This window comes from Dicentrarchus labrax, unplaced genomic scaffold, assembly GCF_905237075.1.
Source record: "Dicentrarchus labrax unplaced genomic scaffold, dlabrax2021, whole genome shotgun sequence".
Classification (NCBI taxonomy): Eukaryota; Metazoa; Chordata; class Actinopteri; family Moronidae; genus Dicentrarchus; species Dicentrarchus labrax.
Genome location: NW_026136710.1, coordinates 1,154,553 through 1,175,554, shown reverse-complemented (window position 1 = coordinate 1,175,554; position 21,002 = coordinate 1,154,553). Strand labels below are relative to the sequence as shown.

At 37.8% G+C, this 21,002-nt stretch overlaps 2 protein-coding genes and 2 long non-coding RNA genes across 5 annotated transcripts in view; 1 reads left to right on the top strand and 3 right to left on the bottom strand.

Moving 5' to 3' along the window:
* Nucleotides 1-21,002, bottom strand: part of LOC127370934 (uncharacterized) — a 55,934-nt gene that overhangs the window by 6,062 nt on the left and 28,870 nt on the right. The window contains exons 3-4 of the mRNA XM_051413438.1: nucleotides 20,519-20,632; nucleotides 18,424-19,512 (exon numbers count right to left, since the gene is read on the bottom strand). Of these exons, the coding sequence (XP_051269398.1) occupies nucleotides 18,424-19,512; nucleotides 20,519-20,632 (1,203 nt within the window). The remainder of the gene's footprint in view (nucleotides 1-18,423; nucleotides 19,513-20,518; nucleotides 20,633-21,002) is intronic.
* LOC127370116 (uncharacterized) lies at nucleotides 114-6,509 on the bottom strand. The gene is made up of 3 exons (XR_007886148.1): nucleotides 6,380-6,509; nucleotides 4,136-4,190; nucleotides 114-1,181 (listed from the first exon to the last, which is right to left on the bottom strand). It is a non-coding gene; the product is annotated as an uncharacterized LOC127370116 (long non-coding RNA).
* LOC127370118 (uncharacterized) lies at nucleotides 8,434-14,885 on the top strand. Of its 2 annotated transcripts, XR_007886150.1 has the most exons (4): nucleotides 8,434-8,691; nucleotides 9,441-9,647; nucleotides 10,409-10,492; nucleotides 13,743-14,885. It is a non-coding gene; the product is annotated as an uncharacterized LOC127370118 (long non-coding RNA). The 2 variants fall into 2 exon arrangements; XR_007886151.1 differs by lacking the exon at nucleotides 8,434-8,691 and having other exon boundaries at nucleotides 9,312-9,647.
* LOC127370105 (uncharacterized) overlaps nucleotides 10,511-21,002 on the bottom strand; it is a 72,640-nt gene continuing 62,148 nt past the window's right edge. Inside the window, exon 2 of the mRNA XM_051411844.1 lies at nucleotides 10,511-11,493. The gene's annotated coding sequence lies outside the window, so the exon portion shown is untranslated. The remainder of the gene's footprint in view (nucleotides 11,494-21,002) is intronic.

The window sequence follows — 21,002 nt, the reverse complement described above, 5'->3', positions numbered from 1 at the left end:
GTTCTGCACCGTGATACGATTCAGGAATAAAATAAGAAACTGCATAAAAAGGCTGGAAAAAAGGTCATGATGACTGGTTGTAATGAGTAATCTGATAGTTATAGTTAGGGCTGGATCAGGTGAGTCCTGAACCATCCCTTAGTTATGCTGCTATAGGCCTAGACTATCGGGGGATTTCCCATGGTGCACTGAGCTCCTCTCTTCCTCTCTCTTTCTGCACTCACTCATGTTCCATTAATGCATGTTACTAACTTCACTTCTTCCCCGGAGTTCTTGTGCTTTCTCGTCTCGCAGGTTCTCATGGATCCTGGTGGAGCCTCCTGCCATGGTCCTGCTAGACTGCCATTGCCAATACTGTTGTTACTGTGCACCTGTCTGTCTGTCTGTCTGTCTGTCTGTCTGTCTCTCTCTCTCTTTCTCTCTCTCTGTCTCTCTCTCTGTCTCTCTCTCTCTCTCTCACCCCAACTGGTCGAGACAGACGACCATCCACCTAGAGCCGGAGGATCTGTCCTAGGTTTCTGCCTTTTAACAGGCAGTTTTTCCTTGCCCTTGTCTCCAAGGTCTTGCTCATGGTGGTACTGTTGGGTCTCTGTAATTAATGTTATAAAGAGTTCGGTCTAGACCTGCTCTATTTGAAAAGTGTCCTGAGATAACTTCTGTTATGAATTGGCGCTATACAAATAAAATTGAATTGAAAAATTGAATTGAATCTATACATGTACACACACAACTGAAAGTTATCCTGAAAACTACTGACAAGCTTTGACACATATAGTTTGGTCCATAAAGTACATTATCTGTGTCTTCAGTTGAGTAACAGTTACTATTGAAGGGAATACTAATTTTATATGAAGCCATACAGTATGGTGTATGAGAGGATGTCAATGGAACTGGAAGGCTGTCTGTCTGTCTGTCTGTCTGTCTGTCTGTCAAGTATCTATTATACATATGCTATATATCATATCATATCTTGTGTGTGTATATATGTGTACATATTATATATATTGTGTATATATATTACAGTATGTATGTATGCACACCTTGCACAGGCTGAATATATGACACATATGGCCATGGGTTCGAGGGGATTCATTTTAAATGTTTCTGTCTCTCTGAGGAGTTAGAGACAGAGAGAGAGAGCAGCTGCTGTGGGCTCCCCTGATTGCCATGACAACCAAAGCCTGCTCCACACACACACACACACACACACACACACACACACACACACACACACACACACACACAGCTAGCTACAGAGGCTGACAAGGCATTAATAATCTAGTGCTAGCTGGCTAGCTAAAGATAATTAGAAGGTATTAGAAGGCTAATTAACTAATATGCTGATTACTTAAAATGCTTTGCTAGCTAGAGAGGACAAAGGATTACTGTGCTAATTAAACGTCACAAAAGACACTGAAATTCTTAATTAGCCATCTATTTCAACTTGTTACACATGACACAAGTAATACAGATTTACTAATGTAATAAAACATCAAGTTAGATTTATTTTGACACTCAGACTGTTGTAACTGCACCATTGCTTTCGGGCTGAGGGTGGTATTTCAAAATAAAAGTCTACAACATTCATTGTATGTTAACAGGTAGAGGGTCTGGTGGACACTTTTCTAAATCTTTAAAAAACCTACACTGCCTATGACTGCACATTAAGAATAGTTTTCTTTATTAATTATGTATTACTTATTAATATAAATATTGTAATTCATGTTATTGACAGCATTACTTGTTATTGTTATTGTTGTTATTATTATTACGACATGCTTATTATTCCCACCATTGTGGTTATTACTTATTTAGTTACTTTAGCAATTTTAATTAAACCATGACGCTTCCTGCATTATCCCAGGACAATATTATGCCAAACTCCTTTTAAGAAATACAATATATTAACAATTATTTGCGTTTACATAAAAGCACATAACTGTAGAAACACAAGAAAAAACTCATCATATCTCAACAGTCTTCTTGTTAATTCGGCATCAATATAATACATAAATACAAACTTTTTGGCTGACTTTGTCGCATCAACTCATTACCAGCCTCACTATTTCAGTGGGAGAAGACCGTGGCAATAGATGGAAAAAACAAGATTTGTCATTAAAATACGTGGTTGTTAGTGGATCACGCGTACGCCGAATTAAACATTGTACTGTAAACTACTCGGCAGTGTCAGTAATGTATGGGCCAGTGTCACGGGCCAGAGCAAGGCACAATCAAACTTTCTTTAGGAATTTTCTAGTTAACAATAACACCACCATCATGTCATCAGTACTATTACCACCATCTTGCAACTACAACTCTTTGCACCTTACCTACCTATTTATCTTTTTTTTAATCTTTTCTAAGTATTTTATTCTATTGTTGTATTTTATTCTGTTGTTTTATTTTATTGTATTTTAATGTACCTGGCTGCTATGACGACCCAATTTCCCTCCGGGGATGAATAAAGTCTATCTATCTATCTATCTATCTATCTATCTATCTATCTATCTATCTATCTATCTATCTATCTATCTATCTATCTATCTAATTCTGCATTATGAATATCTGCCATTAATTCCTGTTAATGAAGATTATAACCAGACTCCTCTGATTCAGCTGTTTATTCTAAATTAATCCATCAGACACAAACTATTTTACCTGTTTGGTTCTTAAAACATGAGAAAACAAAAATATTAATGTATTTGTAATAATTTTATAGGTAATTATTTAACAATTTTGAGGTTGGAACTGTTGTTTGGACTAAACAAACATTAGTTACAGTCTGAATATTAATAACTGAGTCAGAATCATTCTAGTTGTTATAGTTATTGTTCTCTGTGTGAACGGCTCTTTAGTAACAGTTCACTTACTCTTTATCTGAGGGTTCATTACTGAAGAGTGGAGGTTCCCCTTTGGATCCTGAAGATTCTGAACTGTCCTCCTCACAATCAGTCCTCTTCTGATCTGAAGTCAGTCTGAGAGGTAAAACAGTAACACTGACTGTGAGTACAGAGCACAAGAATCAGGACACAAGTCTGTTCAAGAGCCACAAACACACACACACACAAACACACACACACACACACACACACACATACACACACACACACACACCCAATATGGGTACATTAGAAGCTGATTAATAAAGCAGTAATAGTTAAACTACCGCAGTCATTCAGTCGAACATAAAGCACATTACATCCTGAAATGAAACTCCACTATCAGCTCACTCACCACCAGGTGATCACTTCAAGTCTGGTTCTTGGTAAACAAGAGGCCATATTTTAATGACAGAAGAGTAAGTGATGAAAAATGGTTTGGTGAAACAGTTTCTATGATTGTTACATCATGTAGTAAAATGTGGTTCTGCACCGTGATACGATTCAGGAATAAAATAAGAAACTGCATAAAAAGGCTGGAAAAGAGGTCATGATGATGGTTGTAATGAGTCATTTGATATCTATACATGTACACACACAACTGAAAGTTATCCTAAAAACTACTGACAAGCTTTCACACGTTTGGTTTGGTACAAAAAGTACATTATCTGTATCTTCAGTTGAGTAACAGTTACTATTGAAAGGAATAGTAATTTTATATGAAGCCATACAGTATGGTGTATGAGAGGATGTCAGTGGAACTGGAAGGTGGTTGAGAAAAGAGAAGTTATTATGAATCTCACTGCTTTCTTTGGTAAGACACGTCCTGTGTAGCATTCAAATGCTCCGATTGGCCAGGCGCCCATTCTAATGCAAAAAATACTTCTGACAGAAAACCTTTAGGAAGTCAGGTTGTTGAACTATAAACAGTCAAAGTGAATGTTTAGGAAGGAGGTTGTGAAAGGATGAATGAGTTCAAAGACAGTATTGTATCTGTCCTTATGATCCTTACTGCCTGAAGTCAAGCAGCAGAAGTTCAGTAACAATGTGTGAATATTACTGAGCCCTTTATGGATGAGTTAAATATGCTACAGTAATCTTATGTTACTGTTTATAACACAGGGAGTTTATTCATTGTTAGACGAACCTCTTCAGAAAGAAACCTGGGGAATAAATTAAGAGTATACCCCTTTCTCCAGACACCAGTCCACCACTGATTATCCCTTATATGATACTGTGTTAGAAATGTTACTCACGTTGCCATGGTAACAGCTTCACAGCAGCTTCAGGATGGAGCAGTTTATTAGTTCTCTGGAAGAAAGAAAAACCAGTCAGTAACCTCTCCTCCTGTCAGCTGTTGTGTAGTTATAAGGTAAGGGAGAGGCCGGGCAATAAACAGTTTGATATGCCTGGCTGATGGACGGCTTACCGCCCGAGACGAAGTCGAAGCTGTTTATTGCTAATATATTAAAATTGACAATGAATTCGTCCATTTTTAAAATGCTGCAATGTTTAGAACTAACAGTGAATAACGTTAGCTCAGCTGTAGCTAATTCATTTCTATAGCAACCACACAAGGCTGCATCTGATCACTAACGTTAGTTTAATAACGTAGTTGCTACATTGTATCAACTGACCCTCCGATAGATTTCCGACACATTTTAGAAACTTTTTTAAACAAGGTGTATTTTTACAATGGACTTCATGTTTGAAATTTATGTGATAGAAAAAAAATACAAGCGGCGTATTGATCTACTATTTGATGACGCTGTGCTCAGTCAGCGGGCAATATGCCGGGTTAATGCCCTCCTCCCAGCCAATCAGAATCAAGCATTCTTAAACGAAGTTGAATAATAGATATTATTAGATACTGTATCGTACTGTCAGTGACACAGAGCAAATAAAGTCTAACACAGTGGTTTGAGGTGGTGGGGGGTCAGGGGTCACAGCTCTGTGCCCAAAATCATAATGTTGGGCACATCACCACCTGAACTTCAGAAAAAGTTATATAAGTGTATGAATATGGGTAGGGGTATGTATCCCTTACTATTATTTTCTTAATATAAAATATTATTTTTTACTGATTTTAATTATATTTAATTCATTTAATTATTTAATATTCAGCTGAACATGTTGATGTCTATTTAATTTCTCCTCCACACATTGGTCTTACAACTAAATCTAACTAAATTTCACCAATGACACCAGTGCTGTGTCAGTGTTATTGCACGATGAGGAAACATATTGATGATCACTGATAATTATTTCAAATGAAGCATTTAAGTGTTTTTCTTTTCTTTTCCTCAATCAATCAGACACTGATGGTGCAGTGCCGTATTGTACCTCTAATGATTCAATCCACAAACTCTCCTCATCACACAGACGTTTCCCTTTCTAAGAAAGTAAAGACAATATTAATTTAATAAACTATCATGTGTCAGGTCTGGACCAATCACACCAGGTCAGTTTCCGGCTGTGTGGAATGTTTATCACTTTAGAACTGAGACTATAAGAATAAAACAGAAGAGGCGGAGAGCTGAAGATTCCTGCTGTACTTGATTGTCTGGTTCTAATGGGAAACGCCTGTGAACTGACAGCACAGTGCGTCTCTCTCCCTGTCAAAAGTCAGTCTAGCTCACCCAGCGGTCTCTCTCTCTCTCTGTCTCAACAGGTTAGGTGGATAAGTTTAATTTTCCTCTGATAGGAACAATATACCCACATGTTCCACTTGTAATAAAAACAAACTGTTACAAGTAAATAATAAACTCTCTCAGTCTTAAAATGTATTAGATTTAAAAAGGCATAATCAACCAGTTTCCACAGCACAATATGCATAAGTTTCTGTCAAAGGAAGGCAAGCAGTATCAACCTTTGTAAATAAAAGGCCCAGCTAAAATGACTCTAGACCGAGCCTCGCTGAGAGGAGAGACTGTGATGTGGGTGTGTATGCTAGAACGTCATGGTTCAGATGGAGCTGAGCCAGAAGGTGAAGCTCTCCATTTACCAGTCGATCTACATTCCAGCCCTCAGGTGTGGTCATGAATTACAAACATACAGGCACATGAAAGGAGTTTCCTTGACAAAAATGACACAGGGTTCTCCTGGAATTAATCATCTGAAGCAGTTTCAATATATTCAAAACAAAGTGGAAAAGCAATAAGAAAATAGAACCAAGACCTTACGGCTTCTTACAAGTTTCGGTAATGGCAAGCACCAGAAAACAATTTAAGTCCCCGACAGTGGGAAAGAGGTGTAAGTAGTAACTAATGGGTTAGTTAATGGTCAATAAATAAATGACTAATGCTTAATGGATCATTTATAAACCATGAATTAAAACATCGTCTTGGTTCCCAGGTTGTGAAAATGTTATTTCATGTCAGTGTTATTGTACAAGAAGGAACTTAACACACTGAAGACATCTATAAATGTCAGTTATAACAAGAGAATCTTTGACCCATTTTAAACCTGATCTTGGCATTTCAAAGTATTTCATGGTTTACCTGTTGTTGTTCAGGAAGCTCTGGGATACTGAGGATGAGGATGAGGAAGAGCAGCGAGCGCTCAGTGTTCACAGTTTTTATACTCCATCAGCAGAAGGGATGGGCGCTATGTGTTCACATGATTTCACAGAAACTCTAAGTAGAATCTCTCCTCCCACCAAGCCGTATCTCATACTTTCTCTTTTCATTTTGTAATTCACCAGAGTTTCATTGAATATTAATGTTCACAAGTGTAACTCACGACCTCCACTACACACCTTCATGCCCACCTGGAAAGCAGTTGGATGAGTAGAGATCTTCAAGCATCCTTTTGGTTTTCAGTAACATCGACCCGACCTGTGAACCAAGACAGGCCAGGTCACGGTTTGGTCTCCTACCAACACTGGCTCCAAATGTTTAGCATTCTGAGGATTGTTTGTAAAAATGTATAATGAGTGGATCCAAGGTATGGAAAACCTGCCCAAACCCGACATGCAAACATGTATAAATAATATTTTTCAAGAAGTGTGACTTAATTCAGAGTGGGACCTAAGAACAGCCAGACCAATCCCAAACAGACCTATATAATATTTGTATATATAACACATTTTAATTTACTGTTGTCCAGTTGGATACACCATGTTTGATTATTGAAATCATGCTTAAAGAACAATGTGATTTTGGAATTTGTTTTTGTTCAGCCTTCTCACGTCATCCTCCTTGGTGCTGCTCTTCCTAAGTGCTGGCCACCACTGACTGACTGACTAACACGTTCAACAGAGTCCTGCACACGGTAAAAAGACCTGAGTCTCTTCAGGAAATAATGCCGGCTCTGGTCCTTCTTGTTACCAGTCCAGTCCAATTTGTGCCAATTGCAAAAGTTCTTGTAGCTCTGGGGCAGCTGGGAGCATAGTATCGGATGTAACTAAATTTGTGAGGCAGGTTCAAGGTTCCTTAAAGGAATTTGGACACTTTTAATAAACAATAAAAAATCCAATAAAATTGGACAGGACACTGTTAGGAAGATTCCTGAATATTGCAACCCACCCTCTGTCCATTCAAATGAAATCAGGTGGAAGCTGCCAATATATGAACCAGTAGCAGTTTGCTCTTTTGGTCACCAAGGACACATTTTGTTTCCAGATTCTATAATGGATCTTTATGTCTTTAAGCCAGTTAGTGAAAAACTAAGAAGTCCTTTAGTGTATGAATACATAATGTAAGGTTGTGGTATTAGGAGATGGTATGATACAGCCACATAGTTACAGTCTTACCGGTTGGTGCAGTTTGGAGGGCGGATACAGGAAACATTGTGATTTTCCAGTTAACTGAAGCTTTGTCTCAAACCTGTTCTCTGGTTCACTGAAATCCATCCTGACTGAATCTGTCTGCTGTGAATAACAACACTGCAAAGGTTTAAAGCTGAGGTTGAATTTGGTTTGACTTCTCCACATGAAACAGAAACTAAAGTCAGAATATATTGTGAATGTCAGTATAAATTAAGTTATATAAGATTTGGGAAGGATTCACATCGTTATCCTCACTGTTGCAGAATCAGCAGTCACACATTTGTTCGTGGTCGTAGAGTTTTATCACTTGGTGGCTGTAGTCCCAACATCAGTTGATGTAGAAATTTAGAGTTACATTTATTCATATCTAGTTCAACAGATTGTCCCTCCACAGTGAAGACAGCCAGAGACATTGTGTTAGACTGTCATAGGAACATCTGGAGGGAGTTTCAATACATAAACATCCACTGTGAACAATTATTCGAATTTGGTGATCAAAGGTCACTGTGACCTCACATGTTTTTGGCCATAACTCAAGAACTAAAAATTTCACACAAATGGATAAAGGATATAGGATACAGGATAAAATGATTCATATCCAAATGGTCAAAGTTCAACCTCACTGTTACTGTTACGCTGCGTTCCCACCAAGGCTAACGAAATCATTTTAGCGAGTAGACTACAAGTCCAACCAAAAACACAAAAAGACACAAATTCATGCCGGGTGAAACGAATGACTCAAACACACTTTGACACTTTGAGTGATAAATCTGTGCATATGCAGTGCTGTATGGGAAGGAGCGGAGAGACAGAGCTGCTGCTTGAGGCCCGGGGAGCTCTGCAGAAGAGAGCCGGAGCTTCTGCAGGAATTACCACCCACAGTCACACCGGATCCTGCTCTGATCTGGAGACGTTTACTGGCAAGAGGAGAGCTTCACTCTCTCTTCTCAACCTGTCTGCTGTGCAAGTACTCGTTAGACGCGGAGGTCACATGACTGCTGATTGGAAGCAAGTACAGATGTGCTAACTGAGCAACTGTCACAGGTCTGACTGAGTTTATTTACTTCTGCCTTTAATCGTCTATCCTGTTATACTTATACTGAAATCAGATTCATGCCTTTAATCATACTGCCTTTGGTTTCTCTTTCTGTCCCTTGTAAATGTTAAGTCATTATCAACAACAACATGAACTTGAGAATGTGTGTCAGTCTGTTTAGAGTTTATTTCTGAAGTGTTCTCTTACAGTGTTTGTACAGTGTGTGTCTGTGTTGACAGTAGTGACTGTTGTCATTGGTATAAAAAGTATTCGCTGCCTTCTAGTGGTCACAGTCAGGAGCTGCACTGATACATTCCTCACTGGGAATAATACACATTATACTCTTGACAGTTTCTCTCTAAACAGAGTAATCTGACTGTCCAACCACCAAAATCTAGATGACTTCCAAAATAAAAATGAATGGCACACTGTCTAAAAGATTCCCAATACAAAGGCAGGAAGATCCTCTCTCCCCTCTTTTATTTGCTGTATATTTAAAGTGCTGGCAGTAGCAATTATACAGAATGAAGATATAAAAGGAATACAGTCAGGGGTGGACTGGCCATCTGGCATACCGGTCATCGTCCCGGTGGGCCGTTGACCCAATGTGGTCCGGTCCGCTATGATTTTCTCTCTCTCTAAATTCGCTCCAGTTGGCTACAGAGGGCTAGCAGTGTGTTGCCAGCATCGACACATATTATTGGTCTATGTTTGTCATTGTCAATCAATCAGTGCTGTCAATCACAACACAAACCAGGGTGGGCGGGACCTCATGGCATGGGCCGGAGTGGCGGGAAGGGCTGCTGCTGAGCTGAAGATGGATAACCGTAAGAAACTTAAAAAGCTGAAGTCTCTGGAGGTGGAAGCTGCTAAATGTTGGACATTGACAGACCTATTTGGTGCCGGGGTCACCACCCCAGCAGGTGCTGCTGCGCCGGGAGACGAGCGAGTGGAGGCAGACATGGTGAGTAACGTTAGCCTGGTTTTTCCATTGAATGTGATGGGACCTCATTAACTGCATACTTGTGACAACATATTAGCCCAGAGTGGAAGGGCTGTGACTGTTGGTAGTTGTGCTTGATTTGGTTTAAATATGCCGAATTGTGATATTATGGGTTATTATTGTTCTAAGTTAGCCAACAGCTGCTTGTTGCCATAGCAACAGTAACCATTGACATGGACTGATGACTGGAAATAGAGATGCAGAATCAAGCTGTATTGTAAATACAGATGAGATACTTTGAATTAATTAGGAAATAATGAGTTTAATTTGCATTATTTGCCATTGAATTTATCTTTATCTTTCAATTCATTTATTGTGTACTGAAGTCATAACTATTTCGTAGGTATAATTTGTGTGTAACTTTAATTTCTGTGTAAATGTGTTACTTTTACTGTAGTTTTCAAACGGCTGTGTATAGTGCTGTCTTGAGCATTTTCATGTATTGTCACAAAGATCTGACTTTCTTGCATTGGAAAACACTAGTGTCATAATGAAAACATGACAAAGCCATTAGTGTTGTTACGCTCGTGAATGTTTAGTTCAACATGAACTAATCTTTTATCTTGTACATTATTCTGTGGTTATTAATGGTGTGATCATGTACACTAAATTATCAATTATTCTCCATTACTGGTTGTTTTTGTTTTGTTTTTTATGTTTTATGAAATCATACTTAATTTGTGATGATTAGAGACTTAATAATGTCTCCATGTCCCTCTCAGGTTGACCACTTGACATGTGAGAGCCTGAGGAGTTGTTCCCCCTCCGTCCACTTTTTGGTTACTGAGACGTCTCTGATTTGTTGAGTATGTCATTCAATTCAATTCAATTCAATTCAATTTTATTTGTATAGCGCCAATTCATAACAGAAGTTATCTCAGGACACTTTTCAAATAGAGCAGGTCTAGACCGAACTCTTTAACATTAATTACAGAGACCCAACAGTACCACCATGAGCAAGCACTTGGCGACAAGGGCAAGGAAAAACTGCCTGTTAAAAGGCAGAAACCTAGGACAGATCCTCCGGCTCTAGGTGGGTGGTCGTCTGTCTCGACCAGTTGGGGGTGAGAGAGAGAGAGAGAGAGAGAGAGAGAGAGAGAGAGAGAGAGCGACAGACAGACAGGTGCACAGCAACAACAGTATTGGCAATGGCAGTCAAGCAGGACCATGGCAGGAGGCTCCACCAGGATCCATGAGAACCTGCGAGACGAGAAAGCACAAGAACTCCGGGGAAGAAGTGGAGTTAGTAACATGCATTAAAGGGACATGAATGAGTGCAGAAAGAGAGAGGAAGAGAGTAGCTCAGTGCACCATGGGAAATCCCCGATAGTCTAGGCCTATAGCAGCATAACTAAGGGATGGTTCAGGACTCACCTGATCCAGCCCTAACTATAAGCTTTATCAAAGAGGAATGTCTTAAGCCTACTCTTGAAAGTGGTGAGGGTGTCTGCCTCCCGAACCACAACTGGAAGCTGGTTCCACAGGAGAGGAGCTTGGTAACTGAAGGCTCTGGCTCCTGTTCTACTTTTAGAGACTATAGGAACCACAAGTAGCCCAGCATTCAGAGAACGTAGTGTTCTAGTGGGGTAATAGGGTACTATGAGCTCTTTAAGATATGAAGGGGCCTGACCATGAAGAGCTTTATAGGTGAGGAGGAGTATTTTAAATTCAATTCTACATTTTATAGGGAGCCAATGCAGAGTAGCTAGTACAGGAGAGATGTGATCTCTTTTTCTAGTTCCTGTCAGTACTCGTGCTGCAGCGTTCTGAATTAATTGGAGCGTTTTAATGGACTTATTGGGGCAACCTGATAATAAAGAGTTGCAGTAATCCAGCCTTGAAGTAACAAATGCATGGATTAGTTTTTCTGCATCTGTCTGTGATAGTATGTGTCTAATTTTTCTAATATTACGTAAATGAAAGAAGGCAGTCCTAGAGGTCTGCTTTATGTGGGAGTTAAATGACAAATCCTGATCAAAGATAACTCCAAGATTCCTGACAGTGGTGCTAGAGGCCAAGTTAATGCCATCTAGAGTGACTATATCTTTAGACAATGAGTCTCTAAGGTTTTTGGGGCCAAGAACAAGAATTTCGTTTTTTTTCTGAGTTTAACATCAGAAAATTGCAGCTCATCCAGGATTTTATGTCCTTAAGACATGTTTGTAATTTAGATAATTGATTAATTTCATTGGGTTTGATTGATAGATATAACTGCGTATCATCTGCATAACAGTGAAAGTTAATGGAGTGATTCCTAATAATGTTGCCTAAAGGGAGCATATATAAAGTAAATAGTATTGGTCCAAGTACAGAACCTTGTGGAACTCCATGACTAACTTTAGTATTTATGGAGGATTCATCGTTAACATGTACAAACTGAGTACGATCTGATAAGTATGACTTAAACCAGGTTAGGGCAGTTCCTTTAATGCCAATTTGATGCTCAAGTCTCTGTAAAAGAATATCATGGTCAATGGTGTCAAATGCAGCACTAAGATCTAATAATACAAGTACAGAGACAAGTCCATTGTCAGAAGCAGTCAGAAGGTCATTATTAACTTTAACCAGAGCTGTCTCTGTGCTATGATGAACTCTAAATCCTGACTGAAAATCCTCAAATAAACTATTGTTATGTAGAAAGTCACACAACTCTTTGGCGACTACTTTCTCCAGAATCTTAGAGAGGAACGGGAGGTTAGAAATCGGTCTATAGTTGGCTAAAACCCCTGGGTCAAGAGTAGACTTTTTAAGAAGGGGTTTAATTACAGCTACTTTAAAGGACTGTGGTACATATCCTGATAATAAAGAAAGATTAATCATATCCAGTAAAGAAGTGCCAATTAAGGGAACAACTTCTTTAAGCAGCCTAGTTGGGATCGGGTCTAACAGACAGGTTGATGGCTTCGATGAAGAAATGATTGAAGTTAACTGATGAAGATCGATAGCAGAAAAACAGTCTAAATATACATCTAAGTTTACATTGACAGAAGTCCCTGAACTTGGAGAGCCACTGATAACTGTTGATGGCAGTTGGTGATTAATTTTTTCTCTAATAGTAATAATTTTATTATAGAAGAAGCTCATGAAGTCATTGCTACTTAAGTTTATGGGGATATGTGGCTCGATAGAGCTGTGACTCTCTGTCAGCCTGGCTACAGTGCTGAAGAGGAACCTAGGGTTGTTCTTATTTTCTTCTATTAGTGCTGAGTAATAGGCTCCTCTGGCATTACGGAGGGCCTTTCTATAAATCTTAAGATCATCTTGCCAATTTGAGCGATATTCTGATAATTTGGAAGAGCGCCATTTCCTTTCAGATTTCCTAGCTATTTGCTTTAACTGGCGGGTTTGGTGGTTATACCAAGGTGCTAGTCTCCTATGTTTTAATAATTTCCTTTTTATAGGAGCGATAGAGTCTAATGTTGATCGTAGTGAGCCTGTAGCACTATCGACAAGATTATCAATTTCAGAGGGACTAAAGTTGTTATAGGACTCTGTTAAATTCAGACATGGCATTGAATTGAACACTGAAGGAATCTCCTCCTTAAATTTAGCTACAGCACTGTCAGATAGACATCTGCTGTAGGAAGTTTTGCCTAATGGCTTATAATCTAATAGTATGAATTCAAAAGTTACTAAATAATGGTCAGATAGGAAAGGATTATGTGGGAAGACTATTAAATGTTCAATATCAATGCCATATGATAAAACAAGGTCAAGAGTGTGATTAAAACAATGAGTTGGTTTATTTACACTCTGACAGAAGCCAATTGAGTCTATTAATGATATAAATGCATTACTAAGGCTGTCATTGTCAACATCCACATGAATATTAAAATCACCTACAATAATTACTTTATCTGATTTAAGGACTAAGCTTGATAGAAACTCTGAAAATTCAGATATAAAATCAGAGTACGGTCCAGGAGCACGGTACACTATAACAAATAGAACTGGCTGCAGTGTTTTCCAGTTTGGGTGAGATGTGTCTTATAATGTGATATGAATTCATACTTGATTTTTGATGATGACTTAATAATGTTTCCATGTCTCTTTTAGGTTGACCACCCTATATATGAGAGCCTAAGGAGTTGTTTTCCCTCTGTCCCCTTTTGAGGACCTGCTTTGTCTCCTCCATCATTCACTGGGTTATTTCATGTGGTGAGAGGAATGCAATATGTGTATGTTTAAAGGTTTATATGAAGAAACATACTATATGTGTGATATTTTGTCAGGATATTTTGTTATTATTGTCCGAGTCTGGTTTTAACTAATGCTGGGCTTACACCAAAAGATTTTCACAGTCACAGACTAAAAACTGAAAGGGTAGCATGAGGGTTCTTCCCGTTAGTCTCGTCCCACCCCTAGTCATGACATAACTTCTGTTGTGATTTGACACTATAATGATTAAAGACTGATTGACTGATTGCTATAGCTGTCAGTTTTAGTCCTTGAGTTCATAGTTACGTGTTTTATTTGTTTACTGCTATCAAGGAATATGACTCTCCTTTGTAGTATGCATGAGAGGAGATGCTGCGAGATTTTTGGACTTCTATGTAGTGTCTGCTGATAATGTAGTGTAGTGCATGTAGTTTATGCATTGCACGGTGTTGCTGTGTTATTATTTTAAGATACAAATTCATCATTTTGAGGAAGTTTCTCATTATAATGACTTAGATTCTTCTTTTTTCATCACATTGGCAGAAATAAGCTTCCATACATATTAAACAAACAGTGCATTTCACAATTAAAGAAGACAAAGTTAACAGAACTTTAGTTGAAGAAAGGTGAGTTTGATTTGTTGGATTTGAACTTTAAATGTTGATAACTAATAATATTATTTATATTGTGTTTTTACTCACACGAGATGAAGCAATAGTGGGAAACTAAAACCATAATATGGGAATAAATCAGGAATTAGTCACAGCCGATGGGATTATTGATCTTATGTTATTAACTGTAACTGTGCACACGTGACGCAGTACGCACACAGAATGTATGGTCACATTTCTTGGTGGGTTTAATTTCTTTTATTTTGGTAAATTGTTGAACCTTTCAACTGAAGGAGCTGCATAACTTCCTGTGAGGTGTGTTTTCACCTATGGACAGTAGGTGGCAGCGCTGTGGAATATTTCACAGTATATTTTAATATTCTAATGTATGAGTGTAAAACCAGAGATTAGGATGAATTTCTAGCAGATTATTTCCTGTTAATATTGATCAGAGTTTTCCTGATATTTTTAATCAATTCTCTCTGAATTGTTTATTTTTGTTATTAATAATCATAAATACTTAATAGGCTCCTTTTTTTGGAAAATTTGGTTTCTTAAACCCCTTAAAATCAAGAAATATATTCATATAACTAGCTAGTTAATATTAACTAGTTTATTAGAATGCATATTTGGGGAATATCAGCTCTTTATTAGTCATTTTAAGTCACATATAAATGCATTATTCTGCATATTCTACAACTACTAGGCCATAAATTAAGAGTTTTCCCTCAATAACCTCCTAATGACTGCTGGTTGATTGTCAGTGAAGAAGTTGTTGGACATGAATTATGATCTTAATAAGATTTCTCAGTATGAGCCTTATAAGGTGGAACCACAATAACACTCATTGTACTTTAATAACACTTAATAAATATGGTCTGTTCTTATGTAACAAAACTACAATAGTGTCCAAATAACTCAGAATATGTTCCTCAGATTACATGTGACTCAGTAATCAGGATAAAAAAAACATTGTAATCAGATTACAGTTACATGTATTGAAATATGGACTATTACAACAATATTAAAATACGTCAGTTTTTCTTTTTAAATACTCTGAGCAGAGGACAAACTGTTGATGATAAAATACTGGTTCCTATTTTCTTTTCATTAAATTATTCTGTTGTCTTATAGGATACATCGATACTTCTTATTGATATTTATTTTCTTTATTTGCATATTTGCTGTTCAAGTAAAACTCTGATACTTGGATTCATTTACCGACTATGTGAACAGGTAATCAGTAACTGTATCAGATTACATTAAAGTAATCCTCCAACCCTGATAAAGTGTTACTCTCTATATATTATATAGCAGTGAGACGTTTACTGAGACTTCAACAATAAATCTCAACCTCGTACTGACTGAAAAGCACTTTAGAAAAAGCTTAAATACTCAGAGAAAGTAAAGAAAATGTGGTGTAAAGTGAAAACTAGCAGCTGACACAATGTTCAGATTCTCAGTGGATCTTTATTGGTTGCAAGCGAGAGCCATCATCAGCATTACACAGATGTGAGTGAGGAGAGGCAGTCTGTCCTCAGTTCTTGGAGCACTTTGAGATAACACACATTAACTGGAGCCAACAACAGGATGTTCATGAGTTCACTGCACGTGTTATTGGACCTTTCTTCTCTTCCTTTCTCCTCCTTAAAGTGCTCCACACAAACATCCCGCTGACAAAAGACACAGGAAGAGGTACAGTATCAACCCCCTCCAGGATCAACTCCTTTATAATGAGTTGACTTGGATTTAGTTTCCCAACAGCTTAAACATTGTGATATCATGGTGGATATATCAGACACATCTATTCATAGCAGCAAAAGCATAATCATACTGAAGAACACATGATAATAAGAGGAATATCCCTCAGAAAGCAGAAAACAACAGGACCCCACTGTGTTTAGTCTGTGATATAGGGGAGGGAGGGAGCTGTTGTACCCCACATTAACCACCAGGGGGCGTCCTCACTCCATTTAAAGGCAGAGCTGTTAGCTGTGTCCCAGTTGTTTACATGGCAGAGAAAAGCTTCACTTACTTTACAAACTCATATTTTTACACTAAACATATGAAAATAAACAAGAACAGCTGAAACTATCAGACAGTTCATTGATTGACAGGAAATTAATTCATTATTATATTAATGATACTCATCTATGTGAAGACACTGATCATGTTAATGATTTCTCATAATAATTATCAACAATGACTTAACAAGGTGGGAAACAGATAATATCAATATTATAGTTTAATTTTTAGAACAGGCCTGAGGATTACTCATGTGGTCCTTGGGGGGGACCTGGTGCCCGTGGGCACCGTGTTGGTGACCCCTGCTGTAAATGACAAATGACTTGTCACATAAATTTGGCCTCCCTCGGTCTAGCCTGTTTCGATATTTCCAAGTCCGCCACTTCCTCAGTATCATGCTCCCAACTACATACCATCACTTTCTGGTTTAGATGCTCTGTTAGAAACTACTTTCAGCTTTAAAGGACTTATTTCAAGAATCAATAACTGTATATCGTCTTTTAAAAATACAACTCTTGCAAAGATGAAGGCAGACTGGGCGGATGAGTTGGGAGAGGACTTGGAAGAAGACATTTGGGAAAGCGCTCTACTAAGAGTGAATGACCGCACTTCATGTGCCAAATTAAGTATAATACAATTTCAGATCTTACATTGCATCCACTACTCCAAAGCCAGACTTATAAATAAACCCTAACACAGATGTAAGCTGTTTATTCTACAATAAGGAAAAGATATAAAAACATCATTGCTTTTACAACACTGCTTGCACGCAGAAGAATAATTCATACAAAATAATGATATTAGCAGTTCTTTTGTGAATGTTGTATCTATGTACATATCCTGTATTATTAGTGCTCAATAAAAATAAAATAAAAATAAATAAAAAATAAAACATTTCATGGTTCCAGCTTGGTTCCAATTTGCTGCTTGTCCTTTAAATTACTGTAATAATCGAAATAATTGTAATAATTTTAATGTATTTGTAATAATTTTGGACTGTGCATTGTGAAGGTGTCACTTTTTATAGAGAACAGGAAGTGAAACACACACACACACACACACACACACACACACACACACACACACACATTATTGGTACATTAGAGGCTGATGAATAAAGCAGTAACAGCAGCAGTAATAAATGGTTAATAACACACTATCATATATTAATTAGCAGATATGCACTCAGTGGTACTTTATTAGGAACAGCTGTAAAATCTAATGCAGTCCAATACAACAGCTCAGACATAAATTCTACATTAACAGATCAATAATGTTCAGGTTTGACTGACACTGTCAGAGAGCATTAATGTAAATATATGATTATTATTAAGGTTGTAGTCTGCAGTGTTGTACTGGACGACATCATACTGAGAGCTCACAGTGACGCTGGAACTTACTTCATCAGCTCTTTAACTGCTCCACCAACTGCTGTTAGTTTACTGAACCCGTAACGCAGCGCTGCCCTGACTCCTTTATCTTTATCTACTCGTCTTTTCATCTCTTCCAGTTTCTGGACCTTCTCTGTGTCTCCTTTCTCCTTCATCTTCTCAATCAGGAAGTCCAAGTGGACAAGAGTGGACACTGAATCATTATTCAGAGCGATCTGCTCCAGTTTGACAACATGCTGGAAGGACTCTTCCAACCACTGATCTTTATCTTTCTGAAGTTCTTCTGTTTCCTTTTCTAGATTTTTCAAAAGGCTCAAACTGCTCTCACTTTCTGTCTTGTTCTTTTCATACTTCTCTTTCACTTCTTCTAAGATCTTCTGAACTTTTCTTGTCTTGTTCACATAGATCCACTTTTCTTTCACATGATCTGATACAGGACACTTCCTGGTACATGAAGTGCAGCGGCCATCTTTCATGACCTCACAGTGTCCTGGACTCCAGGCCATTGTACATCCAGGATGGTGACAGTTCTCTTCACAGACTGTACAGCAGACAGCTCCTTCATAAAACACCAACCCCCACATCCCACCATCAATAAGTTGTTTATCTTTGTAGACCTCATCAACTTCTACAGTGAACTTCTCATTGTTCTTCATCTCTTGTTCATATTTCTTCAGAGCTTCCTCAGTCTGTTGGATTTCTTTCTGTTTTACTTCAATAAACTCAACTCTCTCTTTCAGGTTTTGGATGCAGGCTGTCAGTCTGATCCGTGAATTCAACACTTCAACAGTTGTTATCATCTTTTGAGGTGCAGTTTTCTTCAGGAAGTCAATGAATTGACTCATTCCGTCTGTTGTTAAGCTCCATGCACTTTTTAAAGCAGCTGTGTTTCTCTTTGTTTTCTGTTTGTTCTGGTGGTTGTTGAACAGGAAATAAACCGGTTCATTGTCTTTATCTTTAGCACATTTAATATTTGCTTCTTCTAGAGCTTTTAGAGCCTTTTCAAATGTGAGACCATCTGAGTGAGTGATGAGGGCAACAATGTTGTTCTCCATGTTTTTTCCAAACAGAGACATCACTGAATCAAAGATGTATCTCACTCTGTCACTGAGTCGATTCTCAGTCGCTTTCAGCACCAGACCCACTGCATTGATCTCATGGACTCCGTCCTCTGAGCGGAACAAGTCGAGTAATCTGTGACTGATGATGACATCTAGTTCAATCCCTCTGGTATCTCCGTATCCAGGAGTATCGATGATGGTCAGAGAGTAGGGCAGAGTTTTATCTTCAAAACCAAAGATCTCATAAACGATCACATCTGATGTCTGACTCTCTAACTGACTTCTCTTCTCCTCCTTCTCGTCCTTCTCCTCCTCTACTATCTGAAACCAGACATTGTCCTCCCACTCCACTCCCATGGTGTAGTTGACCAGAGCGTTGATCAGAGTAGATTTTCCTGTTCCTGTTTCACCAACAAGTAAAATGGTTCTGTTTGTCTTGTTCAGATCTTTTTCACCAAGAGTCATTCTTCTTAGAGTTCCAATCTTCTCTTTCTTTGGTTTCAGCTGGTAGACAACGGGAGATCCTGATTGGATCAGAACACTTTTAGAGATGATGTCATTATATTTGGACGAGCTGTTCCTGTAGAAAAGTAAAGACACAAGTTCAAAACTCACTGAACATAGAATGAAATACATAAAATCACCCTACTTGCTGTCTTAATAAAACCCTTTTAGTCCCACAGTAAAGCAATTCAGTGTCTTTATACCACAGACACCAAGAATTCTTATTATTAAATTATTATTATTATTATTATTATATAACAATAAGATATTATCTATTGTATGTATATCTTCTTGTATAGTCAAGTATCTATTATACATATGCTATATATCATATCATATCTTTTGTGTATATATATGTGTACATATTATATATATATTATGTATATATATTACAGTATGTATGTATGCACACCTTGCACAGGCTGAATATATGACACGTTTACATTATATCAATATTAATGTATAATATCTATGTATATACATGTATATTTGTTCAGTCATCATATTATATATACATATTTTTATTATATTATTATTATAATTATTATTTATATTATCATTATATACTGCTATTATTATATACTGTTATTAACAATAACACCACCATCATGTCATCAGTACTATTACCACCATCTTGCAACTACAACTCTTTGCACCTTACCTACCTATTTATCTTTTTGTATCTTTTCTATCTAAGTATTTTATTCTATTGTTGTATTTAATTGTATTTTAATGTACCTGGCTGCTATGACGACCCAATTTCCCTCCGGGGATAAATAAAGTCAGTCTATCTATCTATCTATCTATCTATCTATCTATCTATCTATCTATCTATCTATCTATCTAATTCTGCATTATGAATATCTGCCATTAATTCCTGTTAATGAAGATTATAACCAGACTCCTCTGATTCAGCTGTTTATTCTATTAATTATTTAATAATTTTGAGGTTTGAACTGTTGTTTGGACTAAACAATCATTAGTTACAGTGTGAATATCCATTAATAAATGAGTCAGAATCATTCTAGTTGTTATAGTCATGGTTCTCTGTGTGGACGACTCTTTAGTAGCAGTTCACCTACTCTGTGTCTGAGGGTTCATTACTGATGAGTGGAGGTTCCTCTTTAGAGTCTGAAGAGTCTGCACTGTCCTCCTCTTCCTCCTCACGAAACCTCCTCTTCTGGTCTGAAGTCAGTCTGAAAGTTAAAACAGTAACACTGACTGTGAGCTCAGAGGACAAGAATCAGGACATAAGTCTGTTCAAGAGCCACAAACACACACACACACACACACACACACACACACACACACACACACACACACACACACACACACACACACACACACACACACACACACACACACCCAATATGGGTACATTAGAAGCTGATTAATAAAGAAGTAATAGTAAAACTGCCGCAGTCATTCAGTCGAACATAAAGCACATTACATCCTGAAATTAAACTCCGCTATCAGCTCACTCACCACCAGGTGATCACTTCAAGTCTGGTTCTTGGTAAACAAGAGGCCATATTTTAATGACAGAAGAGTAAGTGATGAAAAATG